General features: G+C 49.0%; 3 protein-coding genes across 7 annotated transcripts; 1 reads left to right on the top strand and 2 right to left on the bottom strand.

Annotated features, from left to right (window-relative positions):
* Positions 1-624: 624 nt before the first annotated feature.
* LOC122364302 (CAP-Gly domain-containing linker protein 2-like) lies at positions 625-8323 on the bottom strand. Its single transcript, XM_043334543.1, has 2 exons — positions 8196-8323; positions 625-7627 (listed from the first exon to the last, which is right to left on the bottom strand). Exon 2 carries the CDS (start codon positions 7592-7594, stop codon positions 2789-2791), a length of 4806 nt encoding a protein of 1601 aa, XP_043190478.1. The 5' UTR covers positions 7595-7627; positions 8196-8323; the 3' UTR covers positions 625-2788.
* Positions 8324-9466: 1143 nt separating this feature from the next.
* On the top strand, positions 9467-19136 carry LOC122364304 (AP-4 complex accessory subunit Tepsin-like). Of its 4 annotated transcripts, none has more exons than XM_043334549.1 (9): positions 9467-9667; positions 12136-12208; positions 12566-12660; positions 13185-13346; positions 13732-13876; positions 14206-14424; positions 14854-14980; positions 15310-15408; positions 18451-19136. In XM_043334549.1, the coding sequence occupies exons 2-9, from the start codon at positions 12148-12150 to the stop codon at positions 18692-18694; spliced, it is 1152 nt and encodes a 383-aa protein (XP_043190484.1). In that variant the 5' UTR covers positions 9467-9667; positions 12136-12147; the 3' UTR covers positions 18695-19136. The 4 variants fall into 4 exon arrangements, with proteins under 4 accessions (XP_043190484.1, XP_043190483.1, XP_043190482.1 ...); XM_043334548.1 differs by lacking the exon at positions 9467-9667 and adding an exon at positions 9710-9799 and having other exon boundaries at positions 13732-13871; positions 14201-14424; XM_043334547.1 differs by lacking the exon at positions 9467-9667 and adding an exon at positions 9710-9799.
* LOC122364303 (cytokine receptor-like factor 3) lies at positions 19131-24736 on the bottom strand. 2 transcript variants are annotated; one of them, XM_043334546.1, is made up of 9 exons: positions 24438-24736; positions 24097-24254; positions 23853-23960; positions 23459-23582; positions 22970-23078; positions 22446-22586; positions 22014-22280; positions 21568-21701; positions 19131-21189 (listed from the first exon to the last, which is right to left on the bottom strand). In XM_043334546.1, the coding sequence occupies exons 1-9, from the start codon at positions 24540-24542 to the stop codon at positions 21103-21105; spliced, it is 1233 nt and encodes a 410-aa protein (XP_043190481.1). In that variant the 5' UTR covers positions 24543-24736; the 3' UTR covers positions 19131-21102. The 2 variants fall into 2 exon arrangements, with proteins under 2 accessions (XP_043190481.1, XP_043190480.1); XM_043334545.1 differs by having other exon boundaries at positions 23411-23582; positions 24438-24734.
* Between the last annotated feature and the right edge of the window lie 351 nt (positions 24737-25087).

Here is a 25087-nt window from a genome sequence, read left to right as displayed (position 1 = left end):
TTTATTTGTTTCAAAAACACATATTCGTGTAGCGATTTCATTTGGTCTATTATGAAATTTTATCATTTCATCAATTCTGTACAACTTGAGGTTAATTGAGAGGAAATCAAGAATTGGAAAGATGCGTCATATTTCCTTTACTAGAGCCGCAACTTTTGTTTCACTACTAATAACAATCACAGCCCGACGAGTTTGCATCTCAGTATTTGTCAAAGGTAAATCGCCAATATCTGCCGCGAATCGCGATTGTTTTAAATCGGGAAATGAAAATGCATGCGTTACTTTACTACCGTTAAAATCATTGATACAATGAAGCCCAGAATATTTTGACGGAAAGCTTACGACAAAAATGTATTGGTCGCTTCGGACGTTTAGGGTCGCCGCAGGCTGTAATGCAGGGCTTAGGCTTTAGCCCCTGTCACGCGAGTGCCTACCGTGTTATACAGTTAGTTTCGGGATAAATACTTGTGGAATTTCAGGAATATGATAGACGACAGACCATTTGATTCATTCAGCCCAGCACAAGGGCGATGTAAATCAGTCTAGCGTTCAGAGCCGTCCTCAGCAACTCGACAGAAACCTGTCAGCAAACTCGCCCTATCTAACTTGATCAAAAAGGTCGTGTTTCCTTCTGGTTGAGTATAATTTATTCATTCAGTTATCGGATAAAACAACACTCTTTGCTGTGAACAATCAACTCGCACCCGAGACGACACAAGTTAAGCCCAGGCTTTGTTAAAAATTAAAACTTTGTTAGCCGATACGCAGCAAACGTCCCAATAACTCGAGCCAGCGGTCGTGACTCGAACACACGAGCCATGAACACTCGAGTCATTACACAGCTCCGTCCACTTGACGCGGGCCGCTTCTATAAACTGATATGCATGGGCTCATAAACTTCGCTCGCCTATCACGTCACGTTACAGCCGGGCTTATAACTTCACGCAAACTGAGATAATGCTTGTTACCGGGAAACACTTCGCTCCCGAGGAAACTGAATAACACTGCTGATCAGCTTACAACAAGTCGCCAACCATAACACTAACACATGTCTGGTCTGTTAGACACGGCAAGCTAACCAAATACAGAGCCTCGCCCATAGTTGAGAGGCATATACAGCGTCAAGTGAAGTGACGGTACATTGAGAGCCGAGCGACATTGAGAAGTGCAGCTTTGAGAACGACGATCTAGTGACGTCAGTGAGGGTGCTGCGCGAAGCCCAAGGAGTGACGTCGAAGGCACGACGCTGACCCTTCACTGACGGCACCGGCACGGACAAGCGAGATTCAGACAGTCGAGGGTAGACGGTAAAGACTAGCTATGACACCGCATTTTCGCTGACAGAATCAAAGTTTAGCGAGCTCCACCAGAACGGAAACACAAACACGTAACTCTCTCCATTCAGCCACGCCATATCCCACAACAGCAAACGACATAAACCGCAATCAGCCCTACAACATCCATCAAACTACACAGAATTCCTCACACACGTCCGCTCCCCGTCATGTCATTCCTCTGTGGTTTTCTCTGGGTTCTAGGATCCAGTCAAATTACGGTGACCAATTATGTACATCATGGAAGTCTACAATCACAGACCGATATAAACGTGTTCGTTTTGCGTGCCAAGACGTAACAATCAACATGTTAACAACCCTGCAAATGGCAGCATAGGTGGCCTTGTGACTTGGTGACCTACGCGCATTGGTGACCTACCTATACGACTATTCTAAGTGACACACCTCAAAACTATTAACGATTTGATATGACCGAAACGGTGCGTATATGGCTTCCTATAGACTTTGAGACGCAGATCTAACATACCCGCACATGTAAGGCAGAGTGACATCGGCGACAGACAATGCTCAATCCGGAACACATCACAAAGCTAATCCTACGTTAAACAATGTTATGCCCACTAACACTCGTCAGTTGCGTAGCTTACATCATATTGAGCGGTGTATATCTAAGCAAGCCGACAAAATCGTCACGGTAAGTTTATGCTATCGAAATGCCAGTTAGGTCACATTATAGCTAGCGTATACTGTCACGGCATTCAACCTGAAATATTCAGCGTCACATCATATCCATTCCTGGGCGTCCTGTCATGCGTAGCAGCCTTCTCTCATCGCTATTCCGTTATTCTAATCTGGCGAGTCATCGACTCATTTCCTATTCCCGAGTCAGAGTCACTGATTGCGTCACCACTGCCACCAGAGTCGTGTCCCTGGCTCTGAGTAATTCACATTCCATCACACCCAGCCCCATTCCGCTCCGTTCCGCCGGGCGTTGATCGGATTCCATCGCGCCGCTTTCTCCTCACTGCCCGGCCGCGCTATCTGAGTTGTTAACACACCGCTTCTCCCGCACCTCGCCGCCGATTCGTCCCCGGTCCGGTCTCGTACTGGTTAATGACGTCACTGGAGCAGTGATCAAACGACCCGCCGCGTCACTGGAGCACCACCCACGCTTATCACTGTGCACGGTCCACCCGCTCTCCACCAAGACGGCGCCCGTCTCGGCTATCGCCGGCTGGACTGGTCGGCTCCAACGCCCTCTCGGGATGGATGACTCAGCGGGGCGCCCGAGCACACCGCACGGCCTTCAGAAGTGAGGCTCAGATCGTGTCAGCGTCCGAAAAAGGCTGCAGGAACGTCTCACTTTGGTATCAAGCGCGCTGCGTGTTACCCTCACGTGCCGCGCAGAGCAGAGCATTGCACTAGACCGATTCACTCACGGTTATGAAACCACTCATTTCTTTGAAACATCACTAAAATGTCTCACCGCGCCACTAGAACGTCTCACCTGAGTCGCACTCGGCGGCGGAGTGTCCAAACATCTCACAGGAGATGCAGAACTGGCGGCGAACTCCCCTCTGTCCACCGTGCCGGCTCGGGGTCGGTTCCGGCGGCTCGCTGCACTGGGTAGGACAGTCCTCGGTGTCATGGCGATCGAACTCCTCACATATATCACACCAGAGACGCGGCGGCGGCTGCGCAGGACGTGCTGGAGTCGTCGGCGACGACGCACCCGCTTCGTCGTCGTCCTCGTCGCCAACGACAAGCACGCGAACCTGCCGCTTCAGCTCGTCGTTCTTGTTCTGGAGCTCGGCGATGACACTGTTGAGGAAGTCGACATGCGCGGTGGGGTCGGCTGCGCCATTGGTGAGAGTCGATGCCGCCGCGGGCGGAGGAGGCACCTCCGCGGGGCGGCTGCGGAGGGCCTCCTCGGCAGCAGCAGCTTCGCGCGTCAGCTGGAGGCAGCGGTCCTGCAGCTGCCGGTTGTCGTCCCGAAGCAGCTGCAGCTGGCTGTCCCGCTCAGCCAAAGCGGCTCGGGAGGTCTCGGCCTCCCCGCGAGCGGCCACAAGCTCGGAGTCGCGTTCTGCCAGCGCTCGCTCCTGCTGTTGTGACGATGAAGCCGTGGATCTTTCCACTTGAGACAAACGCTCTCTCAGCTCTGCAAGCTCCGTCTCCTGAGCACTGGCCGCCGCGGAGCTGTCGGCTGAGCTTTGCTGGAGCTTCTTCAGCTCAGTTTCCACACGAGCTGCTTCAGCCCGCGACTCTTTCAGCTGAGCAGTCAGTTCGCTAACTTGACCATCCGCCTGTTGCTTCGCGCTCTCTGCAGACGACAGAGAAGCTGACTTTTGCACGATTTCAGCTCTCAACTCGGCGATTTCCGTACGGAAACTTTCCGCGAGCTTCTGAGAGTCCTCGCCTGATGAAACCTGCTGAAGAAGACGCGCGTTCTCAGACTTCAAGCCAGACAGCTCAGACTCGGCGGCGGCCAGAGCGGTTGAGGATTGTTTGGATTCTGCTTGGAGGGCAGACACCTGTGATGACAGTGATGCTAGTTCGGACGTCTTTACTTCCAAGGCCTTTGCTTGTTCATCCAACTTCTTTTCAAGCTCATTGTGTACACTTTGAAGACTTTCGTTAGTTTTGTCTCCGGTTAGGAGCTTAGAGGTCAATTCTTTGTTGCTTTCTTGGAGTGTTTCACATCGTTTTTCAGCATCAACAAGACGCTCAGTCAGCGTCTTCTTTTCGTTGTTCAGAGAATCACAGTTGCCTTCCGAGTCGCGCAGTTTCTTCGACAGCTCTTCGTTTGACTTCTGAGCAGCGACACTCGCCTCCTCCATTCCGGAAAGTCGTTCATTCAGTGTCTGTACTTCCTTCTGTAGCGAGCCGACACTGGCTTCTGCCGAGCTCAACTTCTCTGTAAGGGCGACATTCTCCTTCTGAAGATAGCCATGCGTGTCATCACCTGCGCTGAGTTTGGCAGTTAGATCGCTGTTGGTGCTCTCAAGCATTGCACATTTCTTTTCTGCAGCACTCAGCTCGGCAGACAACTTGTCGTTTTCCTTACGCAGAGTGGCAACTGAATCGTCAGCAGCCGCTACTTTCTCAGTGAGTTGTTCTTTAATTTGGCTCAGCTCGTTGCAGGTATCATTCGCCTTGTTGAGCTTGTCAGCTAATTCGGCGTTCAGATCTTTAAACGAATCACAGCTCTTCTGGACAGATGCCAGCTTCGCGTTCAAGTCCTCAATGGTCTTTTGAAGGGCTTCATTGTCTTTTTCTGAAGACGAAAGTCTACTTGAGGCTTCGTCATTGGATTTCCTGAGCGAATCAACTGTTTCTTCAGCCGAGGCAACCTTTTGGGTAAGCTCGTTGTTAGATACTTCAAGTGCACCACACTTCTTTTCCGAAGAAGCGAGCCTTTCTTCCAAATCCCTGCTCTTTTGACGAAGGGATTCGCACTCTTCTTCAGAAGCCTGAGCTTTTGCAGACACCTGCTTCATTTCTTTCTTCAGCGCGGCACACTCAGTCTCTACGCCTGTCAGTTTCTCGGTCAAGTCATTGACTTGCTGCTCAAGTGAGCCACACTTCTCTTCAGATGATGCCAATTTCTCCGCTACATCTCTTTCCGCCTTCCTTAACGACTCGCACATCTCGTCAGATTCCGCCGCTTTCGCTTTAGCTTCCTTCAGCTGCTTCTCTAGCTCCTCAGTGACCTTTGAGGCCCCCGCCGCGCTCGCTTCCACCCTCTTCAGCAGCTGCTTGTTCTCTTCCGCAAGTGCCGTGACTTCTCGTGCCTTCCCATCAGCAAAGTCCTTCAGAGCGGTAACACGCTGCTTTATCTCCTCTCCGTCACGGTCACGCGCGGCGATCTCCCCTTCGAGCTGCGCTACTCGCTTCTCCGTCGTCTCCAGCTGACCGGCGGAGTCGTGGATCAGTTCCTCCTGGTCTGTGTTTAACTGCTGCAGCTCTTTCAGCTTGGCGTTCAGCTCGGCTATCTCGGCAGCGTGACGTTCTACCACGGCAGCGGTTTCGCTAGAGCCTGCTGCACGGAGTTCCTCAGCGCCTCGGCGCGCTGCCTCGAGTTCAGCACGGAGCTTGTCGAGCTCCGCAGCCTGCTCCGCCGAGCGTGTTTCCAGCTCGGCTCGCAGCAGGGTCTGTTCTTCAGCAGCAAACTGAGCGTCCTCCGCTCGTCGCTGCTCGTCCTCTGTCTTTCGACGTTCCTCCTCGACATTTCGTCGTTCCTCTTCGACCTTCTTTTGTTCTTCGGCGACCTTCTTCCGCAGTTCCTCCGCTTCTGCCTGGTACTGGCGAGAGGAATCATCAGCGCCGGACTGCAGTTCTGCCAGGCGGCGCTCACGCTCCTCCAATCGGTCGCGGAGGGCCTTCTGCTGCTCCGCCGCCTCTGTCAGCTTCTTCTCCAGCGAGGCGATCACCGAGTCCGTCTCAGCGCGATACGCGTCAGCGGCTGTCTTCATCTGCATGATCCGCTGCATGTTCTCGTTGATGTCCGCCGCAGCACGAGCAGCCTCCAGTCGCACCTCATCTTTCTCTTTGACGAGAGCGCGCAGTTCCGATTCACGCACTTTGGCGGCCGTGCGCGCTGCCTCTAACTCCACCGCCGCAGCGGACTTTTCCTTTTCAACAGCGGCAAGAGAGTCCCTGAGCGCAGCGGCGTCGGAAGCCTGTCGTCGCGCCTCCTCATCCTTGGAGTCTCCAGCAGCGCGTTGATCCTCAAACCGCCTTCGCTGCTCATCAAGTTCGTTCCTCAGAAGAGCCACCTCCTCGCGAGCCACTTGTTCGGCTCTCTCCCGTAACGCCAGCTCCGCTGCGCGCTCCTCCAAAGAGCGGTCCTTTTCAGCCAGCGTGGCACGCAGTTTCTCAGCCTCCTCCTTCCCAGCGCTCATCTCTGCCCTGAGTTTTTCCAGCTGACTAAGGTGCTCGGCAGCCAGGCGGGTCGCATCTCCACCAGCTGATGCTTGAAGGCTGGCCATGTCTGCCCTGCTCTGCGCCGCCTGCAGCTCTTCAGTTTTCTGGGTCACCTCTGCCTCTGCTGAAGCCAAGCGTGTCTCCAGCTCGGTACGAGTGATACTCGCTTCTTCGACAGAGAACTGAAGTTCTTCGGCGCGGTGACGTTCATCCTCTGCTTCGTGCTGTAGTTGACTTCGCTCGGCCTCGAGCTCGGCCACACGCGCCTCCAGACGTTCCAGCACGGCTGCCGCCTCGGCCTGCTGCTGCTGATGTTCTTTACGCACCTCCAACAGCCGCACTTCGCTGTCATCGACCAGACTGGCTGCACGGACCACTTCGGAGCGTTCCATGTCGCGCTCGCGCAGAAGCTGCTCGATGTGTTCCTCCTTTTCCTTCAGCACCTTCTGCAGTGCGTGGTTAGGAGAGGCCGCCGCTGCGTTAGCAGCACGCATGCGTGGAGTGGCCGCAGCTGCACGAGCTGTCGACACGCGCGATGCGTGACTTGTGACAGATGAGAGAGACTCGCGAGAGGTGGAACGACGTAACGACTGGACGCCCATCTTCTGTGACGTGCGCCGGGTCGGCTTCGCAACCTTGTGCGCAGGCGCGAACAGACCGTAGTTGGGACGGCACGAGAAGTAGCGCTTGCCGGCCACACTGCCGTCGTTCTTTCCCGAAGGTGTTTCCAGCTCGACTCCTGCCCAATGGCCATCAGCGAAGTCAGTCTTCCCCATGTATCGCAGAAAGCCGGTCTTTGATCCGGAGCTACTGGACACGATCACTTTGTCGCCGATCTCGAGGTCCTCGCTGGGCGACGCGACGAACGATTCTGTCGGGCTTTTTACCGATGTGCCGCCAGAGCGAACTCCCATTGCGATGGAGGACCGTCTCGATCCAGGCACGGACGGTCCCTCTTTGGGAAGCTCACTTTCAGCGCCCGCCAGAGGAGTCCTGCTAAGCTTTGTCAGCCTTGAGAAGATGCCTCTGTTCGGTTCACATGTGAAGTAGCGCACACCAGCCACTGAACCATTATTCTTCCCATCCGCTGCATCCAGCACGATTCCTGCCCACTCACCGGGTGCAAACTGAGTCTCTCCAATGTACATGATCCTCCCGGGCTTCATTCCACTCACCCACACCCTGTCGCCCACTCGGTAACTGGCTGTGTCAGTGGTCAGGATGGAGGCGTCCGACCCCTTCCTGGGAGTTTCGGGGACCTGAGCCTGGGCACAGCTGGGGTGATGAGAGTCACCATTCTGCTTTGGAAGCCCAGCAGTGGGTTTCACCAGTCTGCTTGGAGGCTTTAGCCCAGAAGGCTTCCTTGTAGGGTCCATGATAAGGCAATTAAGTAGCTATCTTTCAGTCAGCTGTGAAGAGAAAAAGAAGCTGTTAAAATGCAGTTTCATGTCCAAGGGTCACACATGATGTCAGGCACAAACACAAACTTCTAAATTCTAAGCCCTTTCTTATTAGTGTTTTTAAATGAATTTAGTTTAGCAAATTACCTATTCAACTCTATGGTATTTTCATTGAGAAAGTTTAAGTGTAGGCAGTATTGCAAAAATTGGCTGTTGATATGATTTATCTAAACATGATATCAAATTTAATAGGCACCTAGGTTGGCCGAGCTTATTTAATTCATTGATCCACTGCAGTGAGCAGTAGCTGCCACTGATGGGCTATAGTTCGGCTAGTTCAAGCCTAGTTTAAAAATGTCACCATTGTTACGATACCTATTACCTACCCTTGATATATTTTGCGCAGGCAGACACAGATCCTATAAAGACAGAGCAAAGGTGAGAAAATAAAACTCAACCATGCTAACATCAAATTTTCAAAGCCATTCTCTGCGTTCACGGTTCAACTCCGAATTCCGATGATACCTACCTAATAGGCGCCTAGGTAACAAGATGAAATAAACGATCCACAACTTACGCCAGTGAAGTACAACTCCCAGAGGAAATTCGGGCTGATTCATCTATCAAAAATGCTCTGATTCAATCACCCACACCCATCACAGAGAAGACAGAGAAGCAACGCAAGCGAAAGTGAACCAAATCGTCAGATCCGTCAGCTCAGGGGGTGTCGAAGTCTAGTAGGAAAATCTGGCAAATTCCCTGCGTGACGTCACGTCGGGGATGACCGACGGCACCTTGCACTGAAAGATACGGCAGAACGGCTATTTTTGAAAAATGATTAAAAACACTTTTGTGCTGTTATGACGCATAAAACGCTTATCAGCATGTTCCTCATCATGTGATAAAGGCATATCCGTGGTCGAAAATAGCTGAGCCCCTCCCAATTTCCAACCACCGACCTCATAAGCAAAGGATGTAAGCGTAATCCTTAAGGGCGACTTTCCTATACATATCCGTACATATGCGTCCTTATGGAAATCGGTAGTGTGGCGATTGGCGACGCGCGCGACATCTGTGTGGCGACCAAGTGGCGACTGTGGCGACACCTGGTGGCTGCTTTTCTGCTGTATGTAGGCATTGGGGTTTTGCCAGATGTGGTTCCTACTGCTACACCACTATGTTGACCCAATACTAGAAAAGTTATTTTGCTAGTAAAAGGCAAGCAAATTGAAAGTTGATTTATAAAATTGCTTATAAATGATTACGAGATAATAATAAAGAAATTTTGATTGAATAATTATTTAAATAATCAACCGTGAAACTATATTCTGGTAGGTTTAGTAGAAATAAGTCCGTGCAACCTTGTATTTAGGGCCTTGCGTCAGCTAATGAACTAGACCTGCAGAATTGCTGCATGGTAATGTACAAAAAATCGGTAGTACATTGGTTTCAGTTCGTCATTTGATGAATGATTCCGCGGCTGACAATTTTTTTCGGCTTAAAAACACTGTTGGCCTTAAGTTGTCAACAAATAAATCATGAACCCTAAGATTTTTTCAAAGTCCTGTGTTTGACAGCCATAAAACCTGCATTTTTATCCAGAATTAATATCTAAGATCTTCCATTTTTGATGCAGGAAATGTTTTTTTTTTGTAAAAAGCTTAAATGTAACTTACTTTCTAAAAATAATTTTTTACATTTTCACATGAAGAAAAAAGAACTGAAAAACTGAAGAGAAAATTCCGTTTTTTTTTTGTTCAAAAAATAGGCATGATGTATTTGTTGAAACTCTTGATCAAATACATGAAATACGCGGACGTGACAATCAAAAGCTATTTTATGTGTTCGCTGGGAGCATGAACATGGAGATCCTGAAAATAAGCCAATCAATGATACCAAATTTGAACAGCTTTTTGATGTTATCTGTTTTGTAATTGAATCAAAAATAATAAGTGACTTTCATATAAAGTATTCCATCAATAATTTGGTTAAAATCATTTTTTAACTCAAAAAGTATCATATCTCTTCAGTGACAACAGCAAACGTAAGGTAAAATGAACACAAATTTTTGCTTATGCTGATACTGTTTGTTTCAAGAATCTTGTCTTCGGGATTAGACGTATTTTCCATTTTTTTAATATGTCTTCTGATCTTCAAGTTCTTTTCAGTTACCTTTCTTTTGTGAGTGTACTTTATTAGGAATTTTGTAGAATTAATTGCTTATTTTTATTCACTTTCGCGTAAATGGCCGCTTATATGTGTGAAAATTTAGATTTTATGTGAATACGTGTATCGTCTGTACTAAGACTGAAGCATAAATATGATTGATTATGCAGCATAGTCTATATTATAAATTTGGAGTTTCTTGTAATTTGTCTGAATGTTACGTTGATGTGTAATGGTTCCTACTTATCAGTTATCCCTATTTTATTTAAGTCAAAGTGTCTATATCCGTTTGTTCCATATCAGTAGGCGGAACTATGGTCATGAGTACCCAAATATAGGAACGTTCCCATTTTTGGGAACGGAGTTCCCAAATATGGGAACGGGCGTTCCCATTTATGAGAACGGAAGGCAATTTTTCGGCCGTTCTCCCACTAAAACTCAAAAGTGCATCACGTCTCAAAAAAGTGCACGCTGATTTAAGTATCTACTAAATCTCCATAAAGTTATCTTTAATCTGACCGTGGAACAAGGAAATTGACCGTGGAATGATATTTTTAATGATTTTTTGAAAATGACAGAATGGTGGAAATATGGGTTATACGACATTTAGCATGCAATTTTAAGGAAAATGAAGCATTTTTTAGTTTGAGGTAAAGTATAATAATTTTCGCCTGGTTATGAACTTTCATACTATCGACACCAGATGCTGACAAATGCAAGCGAAGACGCGGACGGTCCCGAGGTAATATTGTTGACTTTTGTGTCGGGGCGGACGACCGCGTGGAACGTGAGTGAATTTACCGAGCTACTGTTGTAAACTCAGTTTAAGCGGTTGAAAATTATCCAGCTGTATTTTATCATCCCGGAAAGACATATTTTATTTGGATGCTAGCTGTTTAGAGTTGTTTTATAAGGAGCGTCATGAGCGTGGTTTTTGTCTTCCGTGTTTCTAAGCGTGATCGTTTTGGGGGAATTTCTCTTATATAGCTCGCTCTGTGTGGCTTATTTATAATTTTTATGCTGATTTCGATAATTCCTCGTGCCCATCCTACCAGGCCTTTTGCCACTTACACTCATCAAGAAAGGAAAAAACTAGATTTTCATTGGGACTAGGTGTTTTGAGGGTGTAACATATTCAGCGTTCCCATTTTTGGATACTTCCTTGTACTCGTCAACTATCGGTGATAAACAGACAGGTGCTTGACATGTCTCCACCCTCAGCGCGGACGGTGGATATAGGTATGGAAGACCTTGTTGTACATCGCTGAGCGTTGTGAATTACGTAATCCTGCAGAGGGGGGCGTGCCCGCTGCGAGATCGACGGGAATAAAAGCGCAGAAGACCGGGCGAAACATGCGACGGTCTTGCCGGAAAGGTCATCTGATGATTGTTGCGTTAACAATAATTTGCGGCGTTGGACGTGATGCTTGTTAATGAAAAGAGCCCCTGAAAGGCGTCGCTGAAATCGTTCCCAATTTTGGGTACGCCGTTCCCATAATAAGGAACGCTTGCAGCGCCAGTGTACGAGAGCGTTCCCAAATTTGGGCTCGCGGCCCGGATGATGGACTGCTTTAGAAATAGGGGAACGATTTGAAACTACGATGGGCCTTACAATATCAAACTCTTTCCCAACAATATTGAGACAAATATCAGGCGGTTCACGATCGTTTTATATTTTTTGGACGTCATTTAACGGTTCTTTTTCTTGTTTTAAATAATGCCTACATGGCGTTCCCATATTTGGGTTTATCGTTCCCAAACATGGGAACGAAAATGCGTTCCCGAAAATGGGTACGCTTGACCATAGTTCCGCCTACTGATATGAAGCTTGCGGCCTGAGTGCTGTACTGAATGCACTACCAATGCTTTCCGTACACATGTTCTTATATTTTTTAAAGATAATTTGTGGAACAAAGAATAATGCTTGGTAAATGCTGTTATAGTCTGTTGTATTAACAATGGCTGATTGATTTAAGCTCTTTAGTGAAAAGTGCACATGAAACATCATTACCTTTAAAAGTTACAGCTAAAAATGTTTGCTTACTCTTGATTTCCTTTTTACCTTCTGTTCAATGTTTTGTTAATCACATGCCGTATTCATTTGTGCGGTTGAAGTGATCCACCGTCATCAATTAAACAGACTTAAGTATTTTTTCTGACTTCGCTGACTTTGATGATGAAATTGATTTATGCAATAGTTTTCCTACAAAACTACAGGATCTTACAGGTTGTGTGGTTTGATAATTCATTTGCATTGAAAGAATAATCCTTAGCTTTTGATATGAAATAAAGATTGTGATCACTGTGATTGATGTTGATATTTAGCTTTATCTTTATCTTTGTTGTTACAGTATCCAGACCTGATGAGGGCAACTTCAGATGATGCAAGTCCAACTCCTGGATATCTGCTCCATAATATTGCAGGTGTGAACTGTGAAACATAAACATATCTTAGATATAGCCAGGATCAGGATGTGACTGACTATGGTCATCAACTGGTCAAGCTGGGTATTAGTTAACTCATCACAATGACCTTAATTAATTATGGCATATGTATTGGCTTATTTGTAACAAACAGGCATTGTGATCATCTTATCTATACCTAGGTAGTTAGAAGCATCTTCAATCATATTGTATACCTTGGCTTATACATACTCCAATTGATCATGAGAATGTGGTACCTAGTTTAATGGTCATTGATTCCCTATCACTGCATTGCATTGTTTCCACTCAGTGACAGCACACAGCAAATGAGTAGTGACCTCTCCCCATGGTCCGCAGAGCTGACGCTGACTGCACCCGCACAGTCTGCCAAGCTGGTCGAGTTTCTTGTGACCAGGCTGCAGACTGCCTCATCTCCAACTGTCAAACTCAAGGTGGGCATTGCAGTGTACCTGTATTGGTATTGCCTGTATTACTAATAAATGAATGCTCTCACTTGCTCTTCACTTCACTTGCTAGTTGCTCACTTTGCTCTCAAATGAATGCTCTTCCCAGCTGAAAGTTTACATTGTTGTTCTTTTAGCATTTCAAGATCATTTATTCTCCTTCTTCTTCCAAAGAAATGATGAAACTGGGCATTAGAACTAGAAGTTCATTCCAGTAATGTATTATGACTCATGTTGTTTGTCAGTCATCACACACGTTGTGACGTTCACCTGAGGTCAGCTGTATTTTCATTCGGTCGAGTAGGGTGTTTTTCACTGTATACCGCGGACCGGTGTCAGTGAGACGCGAGTATACGGCGTCTCACTGTCATCAGGCACACAGACACTGGCCTAGTTGCCCAGTCACCGGTCCTCACAGTCCAGCGCAAAACAACACATCATTGGCGTGATGCCTCTTGAATATGTGACGTGCTTTGAGTGATGTGATACCTTCTGTTCTCCTCTCGTCACAGACGTTACGCGTGATGCTCTACTGCGCCCGTCACGGTCACGCAGAGTTCCGTCAGCTGTTGCGGTCACGTGACGGTGACGTCACGGCGGCCAGCGCCGCCTCCGGGCCGCCGGATCCCGTGCTGGGGATGACACCCCACCTCTGGGTCCGCTCCACCGCTCAGGTGAGGGCGGTGGGAACTGGGAAGGGCTGGGGTCTGGCGGGGGAGCTAAGTTAGGTGTCTGGTTGTCATATTCAATAATTCATTGGTGTAGACATCGACCAAATAATGTCCATCAATAAACATGCGTACTCATCGTACGAGAAACTGTGTGACCTCTTGGTATACAGAGGCAAAACGGCATGTCCATTGATGATGACATTTAATTTCAGTTTGACATGTTTTTTGTCTTATGATCGACATTTGTCTGTATGTAGGTCCTTGTAGGTCACAATCAGCAATAGCTTATAGCTTATTTGCTTCTCACAATACCGCGGTAATTTAGCTCATAGCATCAATCCCTATCACGTAGGCCGTAGCTTCTAACATATCCTTCGCTCCCGCGCAGGAGCTGCTGTCGCTGCTGTTTTCTGCCTCCGATGACGTCACGGAGAGGGCGCCACGGTCGCCGATGGTTGGTCTCGGACCGGTGCTGTCACCTGGTGGCGGTGGACAGTACCAAGGGTTCGGTGTGAGCACCGCCAAACGGACGGGTAAGGGAATGGGTAGGGGTAGGTCATGACCAGAGGGGTAGAAAGGACTTAGTTCTATCGGTAATGGTTAGTTTTGATGGGAATGGGTGGGATATGTTTGGGGAAAAGGATTTTGTGCAGATCGTGACGTGTACACTGCAGGGCATCGGTGATTTCTTGTTATAAATAGCGATGTGGCACCATTTACGGTGGTCTAGGCACAACGTATGTTTTCTGCACTTGCTCCTGATTTTGAACGATCAGGGTGAGGGTAAACAATTTTGAGCTCTGTTCTCCTAGCGCCCCTCTCTCGTGCTCCCACCCCTCATCCCCCGCTCCCTCCCTGTCAGGCGGCGCCAGCCTGCCGTCCCGACTGCGGGGTCTGATGGAGGAGGCGCTCTCCCCTCCGTCCCCGGGTCCGCCCGCTCCGGACGTGTTCGCCACCTCAGCCGGACAGTACGAGTCGCCACCGCGCCTGTCGACGACTGTGGACGGCCCGGAGCTGCCCGTGCCGCTGCGCAGAGCGGGCGCGGCCCCACCCCGGCAGGCCAGACAGCCGCCAGCCAGAGGTAAGGCTGAGGAGAGGAAGGCGTCAGGCTAGCTGTATTGTATCATTTAGTATATCTTATCGCATTATGTCTCAATCGCACAGTCTAAGCCACTGTAATATTTTGATTTAACCAACCTACACTCTACCACACTCTGTCACACTCAAGATCAATCACATGACTCTAGACCTCCTTTATGTGTCGGAACTAACATAGTGACCCAACCCGGCGCGACATTGAGAGCAGGGTCAAATATCGAGTTACTGATGCGTGCGAGGATTTTCAGTCCTTATCCCCGTTCCCAGAATTATCAGTCCCAAATCACCACTGTAAAACCGAGAACAGCTGTCGGTTTTAGGTCAGGTCAGTTACTGACCTGACCTACCCCACGGCCAAATCCTACGTCACCAATGAATAAGCGAGACCTGACCTGCCCTGCCCTGCCCTCAGGCCACATCCCGGGCCGGGCCGGCGGCGGCTGGGAGGAGTCAGACGACGAGCCAGCTGATGTGGATGACGTCAGCGTCGGCTCCGACGTGGCCGCCGCCATCGACGACGCCGACGAGGCTCCCGCCAGGTCAGTTTGACGTCATTGGATTGATGTGCGGATTGGGGGCCTATTCGTTTTTAATTTGATTTTTTTTCGTTCATTGGATCAGCCAGTCGGTTAGTGTATGAAGACGTTCATTGATTAATTGCTGTGCTGGTTGATTCATTCATACTTCCGCTCATTGATTCGTTCATTCATGGATTCATTCATTGATTGATTCATTGATTCACTCATTGCTGTATCCATCTCAACTTAGTCTTATGAACGCTTACCTCTGTATCCAGTGTATCCACCTTTTGTCGTTGTTTTTCGTCATCTGACCCAGTTGCCCGGTCGGTCCTCCTCCCGCCCGGCAGGTCTCCGGTATCTCCCGAGGTGGTGGCCATCGGCCAGTTCTGCAGTGACCACCACGGACACCATATCTCCCTGGTGGACGCCGTCCAGCTGGCTGACAGGTAACAGTTTGTCAGTATGCTCACTGCATTACTGTTGGCCCGCTGATAAATTAACTGCAGTCAGTTATTAGGATTACGGTGAAAAGGGATACGATAACTATAGCTGCTGGGACGTGAATACGGACTAGGAATACAGTGGGAAAACGGTTACACCATTACGGATACGGTAAAAGGGACTTTGTCATTGTCAGTGCCGTAGCCAGGGGGCACAGGTTGCACGTCCCCCCCCCCCCATCGGGTTCTGGGGGACGGGACCCTCGGGGCCCGACGCCATTAATGTCCGCTGGGGGTACACACAAGCCGTATTTCGACTCAGAAGGGCCCCACAGGGCTCGTAAGAACCTCATGGGCTCCTAAGTAGTCAAGCTTATATCCATAAGGGCCCTACGCCGGCGTCTGAGGGCCCCTTGCTGGCCTCTGAGGGCCCCTTGCCAGCATATTCTGAGGGCCTTTTGCCGGTCTCAGAGAGCCCCCAGCCGGCTTGTAAAGGTTTCGCGCCAGCAGCTCTAAGGGCCCCACACCCGTCTGTGACGGTCCCACACGAGTGTTTATGAGGGCCCATAACGGCGTCTGTGAGGACCCCATGTCACTGGATTCTAACCTAACGGTCGTCATCTGACTGCAGTTAATTGATGACGGTCGTCTCACCACTGTCCTCAGCCAACGCTCTTCCGAACACTATCATCTCAGCTTAGTCTTTCAACTGGCTTTCCTCTGGCCAATATAAAAAGTAAAAACGGTGCCCATTCTCAATTCTGGCCTCTCACTAAATCACTGTCCAATCATCACCGCCACTGATATCACTGATGCCATTAAAGTCACTGATGTTCCTGATCATAACCACTGACGTCCATGTTGGTATTATTGTTTTTCCAACTAATTTTAGGCTGAAAGAACTATTTAGTGCCTGGAATGACTTTTCTAGGACGCTATGAAATGACGTCCTTATATTTTGTCTCTGCGAGCCTTCGCCATGTGTTTATAGCGGTGCAGCATGATGAGAGCCAGATGGGGGGGGGGGGGTTATACTGCGCTCTACATTGACTCGGGTATTGTCATGTCAGACATGGTTACATACGTCACTATACCCACTGGGACTATCTGGTGTCGGACCGATAGGAAGTGATTGTGCACGAGATCAGGCTGGTGAGCTGTGGAGTGTGGATGGCGATAGGAGGTTGCAACAGACGGTAGATTGACTTACAGGAAGACGGTGGTCACAGGTCAGACCGATGGCAGCTGTGGTCAAAGGAGCGTCACAAGAGTTCAGTGATCAGAAGATAGTGGTCAGAACCAGGGCTGCGGAGTCGGAGTCGGAGTCGGAGTCGGTCGGAGTCGACAGTTGTGACCGGAGTCGAAGTCGGAGTCGGAGTCGATTTTAGAAACCCGAGCCGGAGTCGGAGTCGGAGTCACCGAAAACCTGTCGACTCCGCAGCCCTGCTAGGTCTGCGGAGTCGGAGTCGGGAGTTGGAGTCGGTCGGAGTCGACAATTCTGCCCGGAGTCGGAGTCGGAGTCGGAGCTGGTTTTTGAAAGCCGGAGTCGGAGTCGGAGTCGGAGTCGCCGAAAATCCATCGACTCCGCAGCCCTGGTCAGAACAGTGGTTGAAGATAAGTGGTAAGAGGGCATTGGTCAGAAGACGGTGGCCAGAGGTCAGTGCTCAAAGGGGAGTGGGCAGATGATGGTGGTCCCAAAACTTGGACCATTTAGTGGGCATGTGGCTAAAATAATGAAACCGGCTACACAAGAAGGCAAACGGATACCACTCTGAAGAAAGATAACCGTTTATCGATATAGCTCCTGGTTCGATATAGCTCGATATAGCTCCTCTACTGGTTCGATAAAACGGTGGTGGTGCTTAAAGCATGTTTGAAGAACCCAGCTGAAACCGGACTGCGAAAGCTGGACAATAAGCAGAAAGAAATGACTGATGACAAGGTGAATGAGTTGCGCTGCCAGCGAACAATTGTAGCGACCCGAGGATATAATTCATGGAACAAACACTAGTGATACGGCGGTGATACACTGTAGTCAAACAGGGCCATCTCTTTTAGCAGAAAGCCACATCGATAACACCTCAGCTGTAATACATTGGTGCCACGAGGCCGACCAATGGCTACGGTAATTGCGGCGAGGCAAGAGGTCGGTGACCCAGGCGAGTTGCACCAGCCCCGAGACGAGGACACTGGCAGCGGAGAAACAGCAGGAGACTCGTGCTGGGCTAGAATTGTGTCCAGCGTGAGACAAGTCAACGTTAAAACGGTGCTAACTGTGCTCTGTGGTGTACTGTATGGAATTGTAGTTGGAGGAGTGACGTTTGCATTAGGATTTGCCGGACCTACAGTCACTATTTTCTTCGCTTGTGCCGTTCTGGGTCTCGTCTTTTTGGTGGTGATTGTGTACGTCATTTACTCCAAACTGCTGCGCAATGACATCTCTGACCGGCGACCTGGCCTGAGTTCAGCTGAGAGTGGCGGGGGTGACACTCCCCCGCCGGACTACAGTTCCGTGACGGCCATTGACAATCAGCCACCGCCACCCTACAGTCTGGCGGTGGCAGCGACCCTGGCTGCGTCCGGCGACAGTGGATACATGGGTCCGTCAAGTGGATACATATAGTGGATACGGGATACGTGGTTTGATACATGGAGAGGATACACAGGGTCGTCCCGTCCGGACTGAGAACTGAGAACATTCTCAGTGGAAAGTATTCCAAACGCCAAACGAAGAAAGTTTTGGTGAGTAGCGTGGCTCAAATGATCGTTGCAATTTGCTGTTAAAAAAAAAAATACATCAACAATAGCAATCTCTGGCGCTGCGAGACCCAGACCTTCTAAAATATCGTGCATTATATGCACACTCCTCAGGCAAACACATCATATTTGTACTCCACAATTTCCCACTTTTCCCTTAAGTTCTAAGACCGTTTATTCAGAGGGGTCCATCTGCAGGGGGGGGGGGCGGACCCACCGTGCCCCCCCCCCCCATCGAAAAGCTCTGGCCACGCCATTCATGGTATCACCGTGCGGCCTCTCCGCCCGCAGGCTGACGGCCGCTGGCGGTGGTGACGTCACGGCAGCGCTGGTGGATCAGCTGACTCGTCCCAGTGACGTCACACGTCTGAGGGCGCTGGTGCTACTCGACTGTCTACTGCAGGCGGGGCCGACCGGCGCGGACAGTGGCGCCGCCCTGGCGGAGGCCGTAGGAAACTTGGTAACGGCGGAGGATGAACGAGTGAAGACGAAGGCGTTGAAAATCGGGAGGATTATGGAACGTTTAGCTGTGTGATAAGGTGCGGAAAGATTGTGAGAGAAAGAGAATCAGAGGAGTGAGGGGTGAGAGCGGGGACACATAAGGAGCCAATGCCGGAGTGAGCAAACTGAAAGAGGTGAGGTGCCTGAGTTCATCGATGATATTTTGAGAAAGAGTGGAAAGAAAGCTTATCTATCGAGTATCTTAACGTTACAGTAGTTGCGCTAGGAAGGCAACTTTGGTGCTGCGGAATAGCTTGTCCATTGCTTGGATTGGAGATAGTCACAAAATGAGTTTTATCGTGTCGAACTTTGCCATGTTATATTAAGGTATATGTATTATGTATACCACCATCGTAACTTTCACGTCGGTTGCTTCATGCATTGATTAATTTTGCGATGTGCTCTCAGTGCTCACATGCCGGCCACCTTGTGTATATGTTTTCATATGACGTTCAATGAAAACTCGTTGCCGCATATATCGTTCCATATGTATTCGTTGTTGATACAGAATATCGACATTTTCACAAGTATCTCAGTAGATGATGAGGGACGACTCTGAACTGATACAACCCTCCCAACAGTCCATATTAAACACTGCATCACTATGTAGTATCACCTTCCCCTGGCTTCAGATGGCCAGATCAGATCACTGCACTAAACACGGGCAAGCCTCAGTGGGTTACGACATCACAGCAGAACAAATTATTACGGAGCGAGCGAAGCGAGCGGAGTCTTACGTAGAATAACGGAAATTTCTGAGTATGAGCGGCCGGCCGGCCGGCCGGCCGTGCGGACGCTTTTGCGAGGCTTATATCTCAGCAACCACTTGACCGATTTACACGCGGTAATTTTTGTAGGGTAGCTTCATTCCTTCTACCAAGTATTGGACTATTCCCGATGCATGTGGGTGACCCCTTATGCACGTGCCACGTGCAAAACGAAGAGGTGTCAGTTTTGTAATTGTTGCAATATCTCGGTAACTACTTGGCCGATTGCGCTGAAAGTTGGCATGTAGGTAGGCACCCACTAGGCACTGCATATCCATGTGCCAGAGTTGGGGTGCTGCTGCACGTGCGCACGTGCAGGGGTCGTTTCCAGATCTCGAGAACGGCTGGACCGATGGCCCTCAAATTTGGTACACGGTTAGGGACCAGTTAGTAGGGTGCCGTGCACAAGTCAGTTGGGACCCATTTTGCACGTGCGCACGTGCAGGGTGCCGCTCCCAGATCTCGAGAACGGCTGGGCCGATTGTGCTCAAATTTGGCACATCGCTAGAAACCGGTCAGTAGGGTGCCGTGCACAAGTCAGTTGGAGGTACCCCCTCAAAATTTCGCACGTGCAAGAGTCACCCCCTCGCTCGCTCCGTTAGTCGCCCCAAAAGGCGCTATACTGGTACATAAGCAAGTGTTAAATAAGAGTAGTAATATGGAGAATGTTATTGCCCAACTATATGCACTACGCAATGCCGTGCACAGCCTTTGGTTTATAGTTTGGTTGCAATTTGGCACTACTTTCCCGATTTTATCGTAAAGGCCTGACAAGCTAACAGTGCAAATCAACTCCGACAGCGTCGGAATAATCCAAACCGGTGAGGGTAAGTAAAGGCACAGACTCAACGCCAAAGCGATGCTTAATTGGATGTTACGTAACTTCATAAACACACGCGTTTTTACTGGCAAACCACGGCAAAAGTCACCCTCAGATAACGCGTATTTGTGACTGCACAAAATATGCAAGTAAACAGGCAATAAAGGCTGACTATGGACGCATTGGGCGGAAAACCGTTTGTGTTGAGCGTTTACTTTGCAAATATATCTACAATTAGCATTACAGCATGGCACTTTACTGGGCAACCCAGCGATTATTACAAAACAGACCGCTGACAAGACAACCTCCAATCACAGCTGAGGGACCGGTGAGGATGTGAACCTCTCACGAAATCGAACACCTCAATCGCATGCACATTCTCATCAATGTATGACGAGGGTACGGTACCACTAGCTTCGTGTATGGAGACCGATCTTGCCTTTCATGTCTAGCAAAATATGAGAATTGTGCTGTTTCCCGATGCCAATTATAAGCTCAATATAAATATCAGGCGTGGTGAAATGAAATTCGCTACACCAAAAGTTGCTACGACATTGATTTGGCACTGCAGTATCACGATACAGATCTAGGCACAGATGCATGACGTCAGCTCAATTCGTAGTTTCATAGACCTCTGTAGTCCGCTATTCAGCGGTGAATGATAATTGTCAGATCTCCCGTTCTCACGGCAGCACGACTTCATAGTTTTCAATCTTCTGCGATATTGTCTCCACTTTCATTCACCCAATTCGTCATCCACATATCACCCCAGATCCAACATATGACGTCACATCACCTGCGTCCAATCAGCGAGCGATGTGATCCACTGACGTCACTAACCGGTGACCAATGACGTCACTCGAGCATTAGTTTCCAGCCGAGCTCGTTAAATGAAGCTGCCAGCCATAGATCGGTCGACTCGGTTTTCCAGTCGTAAACCACCTATCGAAAGGAGATGGGAGGTACAGCTGTTATAACGAGATCAAACTGTCGGGGCTTGGGACGACTGCCGTTGGGTGATATCTTATCATATGACTCATTTAATTCAACTTAATTCAACTTAATTCAACAATTTTGAAATGTTGAATGGTTCAACTGAATTGTTTAGGTACAGAAATACATCCTGGTTCCACACTCAAATAAGGCTGTAAATATTTTCCAACTCACAACTGCGTGGTTTAATTGTCCTAGAATCATTTGGTCCCACTGTACAGTCTGTTGTCCGTCCCTACTGTCTGTCGTCTCGTCTGTTTCTCGCCGGTCTCCAGGCAGACCCTGGTGGTCTCCTGGTTTCTGGTCTGCATGGTCCCATGGTCCTACCTGTTTGTCGCCGGTCTCCAGACAGACCCGCGTGGTCTGCTGGTCCCTCCTCTCAGTGCTGAAGGTGAGGTAGGAGCCGGCCTGTAGCGGGGGAAGACGCATCTGACGCCGCCGACCGTTCACGTACACCTCACCTGTGTGTGAGAGAGAGGGGTGAGAAACGGGGGTGAGAGGGGCAGTGAACTGTGAGTTTGAGTGGAGCTGGTCGGTGAGCGGCCTGGTGAGAAGCTATGCGAGGTCTGTGACTCGAGACTTTCTGAGTGTCTGTTTCAGTCATGCAAACTTATGATGAGGTCAGTTAAGACGAAAATGTCGTTAGAATCCTATGGCCTTATTATACCAAACAAACATGAAGCTCGAAGCCTTCTGAATCACTCTAGACAGAGGAATAGGCTTACAGACAACTCTTAGAGGCGGATCGTAACATGATTAACTACGTGACGTACCAGTAGCGCTGACGAACAGAGCTCCTTTCCCTATAAGAGCGCCATCCTCTCCCTGGTCCGGCCGTCCATCCAGCAGCGCCAGGCCCTCATCACTGCAGCCGGACCCGGCCTCCACTACAGCTACCCGCAGAGCGGCGCCCGGCCGTAACTGCGCGCCCGCACTGTAGATGACGCTGTCACCACCTGTATAGGTGTCGCCACCGTCGCCGGTACGGCAGGCGATACGGCCCGAGTCTGTTATCGAGTAGGCGGGACTGGGCGACCACTCTGAAAGAAGACGGGAGGAATGAGCGTACTTGAAGCAATCGCAAGGCAAAGTAGTGTGAGCATAACCGAGATCAAGACTACCCGGACTAGTATCAATTTTTTTTTTTTTTTTTTACTGTGTCGCTGTCCCTCTGACCTCCCTCTCTCTGTTCATTGTTCAATTACCGTAGTGGGGCAACGTGGTGGCACCGGTGACGGGAGGGCTCCAGCCGCCCCACGCTCCCCCGGCCGACACCTGGCGGCTGACGCGGAAACTATAGATGACGTCACACTGCAGACGACGAACCAGCGTGCTCGTCTCCGGACCTGTTGCCACGGGGGGGGGGGGCTGTCATTGACCAATGGCAAGGAGATGACTGGACCAATGTCGAGGGTGCATTTGAAAGTACCTACCCAGATGGAAAGGCCAAGAACTTGACCTAAAGTAACCAGTAATAAGATGACGAGTAGCCAGATATAGCGTGAAAAAACCAGCAACGGCTAAAGCAGTGACAGAAATCATTCTGTAATAAAGAGCAAGTAGCATACGAATATATTCAAGTAGCAATTACATATAAATATGCTACTTGAATATATCCGTATGCTACTTGCTCTTTACTACATACCTGTCCAATATATCTACAGAAATCATTCTATGAGACACCATACAAACAAGGCCCAACACAGTCATCACATCACTATCAGCTGACCTTCATAGGCCGTATGGAAGACGGGCGAAGTCTGTTTGTTGGCGTCTCCGTAGCAGTACTGGAGACGGTATGAGCCGTCCCCTTCACTCGGGTCACAGTCGTCCTCATACTGGGGACGACAGAATGTAGGCATAATATCCAGAACATGGAGATGCATGTCATTATTGACTCATGGTGTTTTGCTCCCAATATAACAAGTCATGGTTAAAACTCCTCACCCCCAAATCACTCATTTATCCCCAGATTACAGCACAGTGATCCAGGGCTGTAAAGTCGGAGTCGAAGTCGATTTTTGAAGCCAGAGTCGGAGACTGCGACTACTAGGAGTCAAAGCCACCAAAAATCCATCGACTCTGCAGCCTTGCACAGAACATCCCACCATTCCTTCACTCAATCCATCCTCTCTCCCCTCCTTCTCCCTCTTCCCTCTCCTCCTCTCACCGTTCCCCAGGAGACCAGCACGGCGCCGGGCCGCGGCTCTGTCCTCACCCCTGCCACCGTCACCGTGCTCTCCACTCTGCCCAGCTGTCGGACGGCGGCCAGCACCGCGCCGGAGGAGGGCAGCTGCAGCGCCGGCCGGGGCAGCGAGGACGGAGCCGGCAGCTGGGACGCCCTGCGATAAGGGTGGAGTCAGTTCTATAGCCTTGGGTGGAGTGGAGAGTTGATACAGCATCTCCCTATTTTCTATTAAACAAAACCCTTGGAACGCATTGTTAGAGAGAAAAACATGTCAAAAAAACAAGCCTAAGGTATTCAATGACTTATGAGTAAAATAATAAATCTTGAGACAAAAATTAGAAAAAGATAATTCAAAAAGCTCTCTAATGACAATCTTGTCACTGACAATATACAAATGTGCATCTTGCCCATTTAACACACTTACAGCTCCTCAATGGCTTCAGCAGTCATTTGCTTAGCCTCTAGTGAATCTCCTGACTGGAGGGACCCAAGCAGTTCCTCTGTCCTCTGCAGGTGCTCTTGAGCCAGTCGACTGGAATAAGACGTGGTGAGAGTGAAGTGGAGCCTATGATATGTTGACAGTCCATATATAAATGTCTTTTAGGCTATTCCATCAACAGTCATGTCAAAGCAGCATTTGATTATGAAGCATTCACCAGAAATTTTACCTGCAGCTCTCAGCCTGCTTCAGAGCAGTATTTTTCACATCTGCCACCTCCTTCATAAGTTGTGCCTTCCGTTCATCCAGGGCCGCTGACACCTGTTGTAAAACTGCAGCCATGGCCGACTCCAGGGCAGCCTCTGTCTGGTCCGCACTGGACTGAATCTGTGATTGTTGAATGGAGAAATTATATTAACTCAAATAACAGTGCTCACGCCTCACAATAACACAATTGAAATCTCCCAAGCCTTCAGCAATTCTCGGTAGGTTTTCGAATGACATAAAACCATTGCCACTGCAGCTGGCAATTGATATGATCATTGATCACATTAATAAAAAACAACTCACCTGCACTTTTGCTTCATTTAAGTGATCTAAATACATCTCTAAATTAGATTTTAAATCTTCCAGACCCTCTTGTTTCGATGAATCTTCTCCAGTGCTTAGCCCCATTGCTGATTAGCCGTGAGATGCTGTTTGGGCGTAGTTACTTGGAGCAAGGATTCGACAACAATTTGCACGGACGCTCTTACCCATAAAATATTGCTTTAAAATATAAACGTTACTCTAAAAAATATCAAATTACACCTCGAAGGGACACACTACAGCAATACAAAACGTCAACACGGGAAAGTCCGCTGACCACGAATGAAACTGCCACGCCGTTTTTGTCGCAAAGGACTATTGCTTCCAAATGCCCCAGCAACCCTTTCCTTCACTCTTTTAGCAATTTTGACACGAAGCGTTCCTTATAGCGATGATTGAATGAAATAATGAAGTCCAGCTTGGCTTACACGCAAACCGAATGTTTTTTTTCAATCAATGCAAAATATGTTGCTATGTGTCCTTAGTCTTACCCTCTTGATTTTGAGTAAAATGGAATGGATCAACGTAGTAGTATGCAGATTGTAGCGGCGTAAATCAATGTTCCAACCACTCAATATACCCTGGTTCCAACCAAGGCCATATATATAGTAGGTAGCGACACTGAGCGATTT

Source organism: Amphibalanus amphitrite, unplaced genomic scaffold, assembly GCF_019059575.1.
Source record: "Amphibalanus amphitrite isolate SeventyFive unplaced genomic scaffold, NRLGWU_Aamphi_draft 000668F_arrow, whole genome shotgun sequence".
Taxonomy (NCBI): Eukaryota; Metazoa; Arthropoda; class Thecostraca; order Balanomorpha; family Balanidae; genus Amphibalanus; species Amphibalanus amphitrite.
Note: the sequence above shows the minus strand (reverse complement) of the source record. Positions and strands in the feature narration are given on the sequence as shown.

Excerpts from the sequence above, each read along its gene's own strand:
- LOC122364302 (XM_043334543.1), bottom strand. The coding sequence starts at position 7,594 with ATGGACCCTACAAGGAAGCCTTCTGGGCTAAAGCCTCCAAGCAGACTG.
- LOC122364304 (XM_043334548.1), top strand. The coding sequence starts at position 9,758 with ATGTCTTCTGATCTTCAAGTTCTTTTCAGTTACCTTTCTTTT. Across the intron at positions 9,800-12,135 it reads TTTTCAGTTACCTTTCTTTT|TATCCAGACCTGATGAGGGC; the intron begins GTGAGTGTACTT and ends TTGTTGTTACAG. Across the intron at positions 12,209-12,565 it reads TCTGCTCCATAATATTGCAG|AGCTGACGCTGACTGCACCC; the intron begins GTGTGAACTGTG and ends CATGGTCCGCAG.
- LOC122364303 (XM_043334545.1), bottom strand. The coding sequence starts at position 24,542 with ATGGGGCTAAGCACTGGAGAAGATTCATCGAAACAAGAGGGTCTGGAA. Across the intron at positions 23,583-23,852 it reads GCTGAAGCCATTGAGGAGCT|GGCGTCCCAGCTGCCGGCTC; the intron begins GTAAGTGTGTTA and ends CCCTTATCGCAG. Across the intron at positions 22,281-22,445 it reads CACCACGTTGCCCCACTACG|AGTGGTCGCCCAGTCCCGCC; the intron begins GTAATTGAACAA and ends GTCTTCTTTCAG.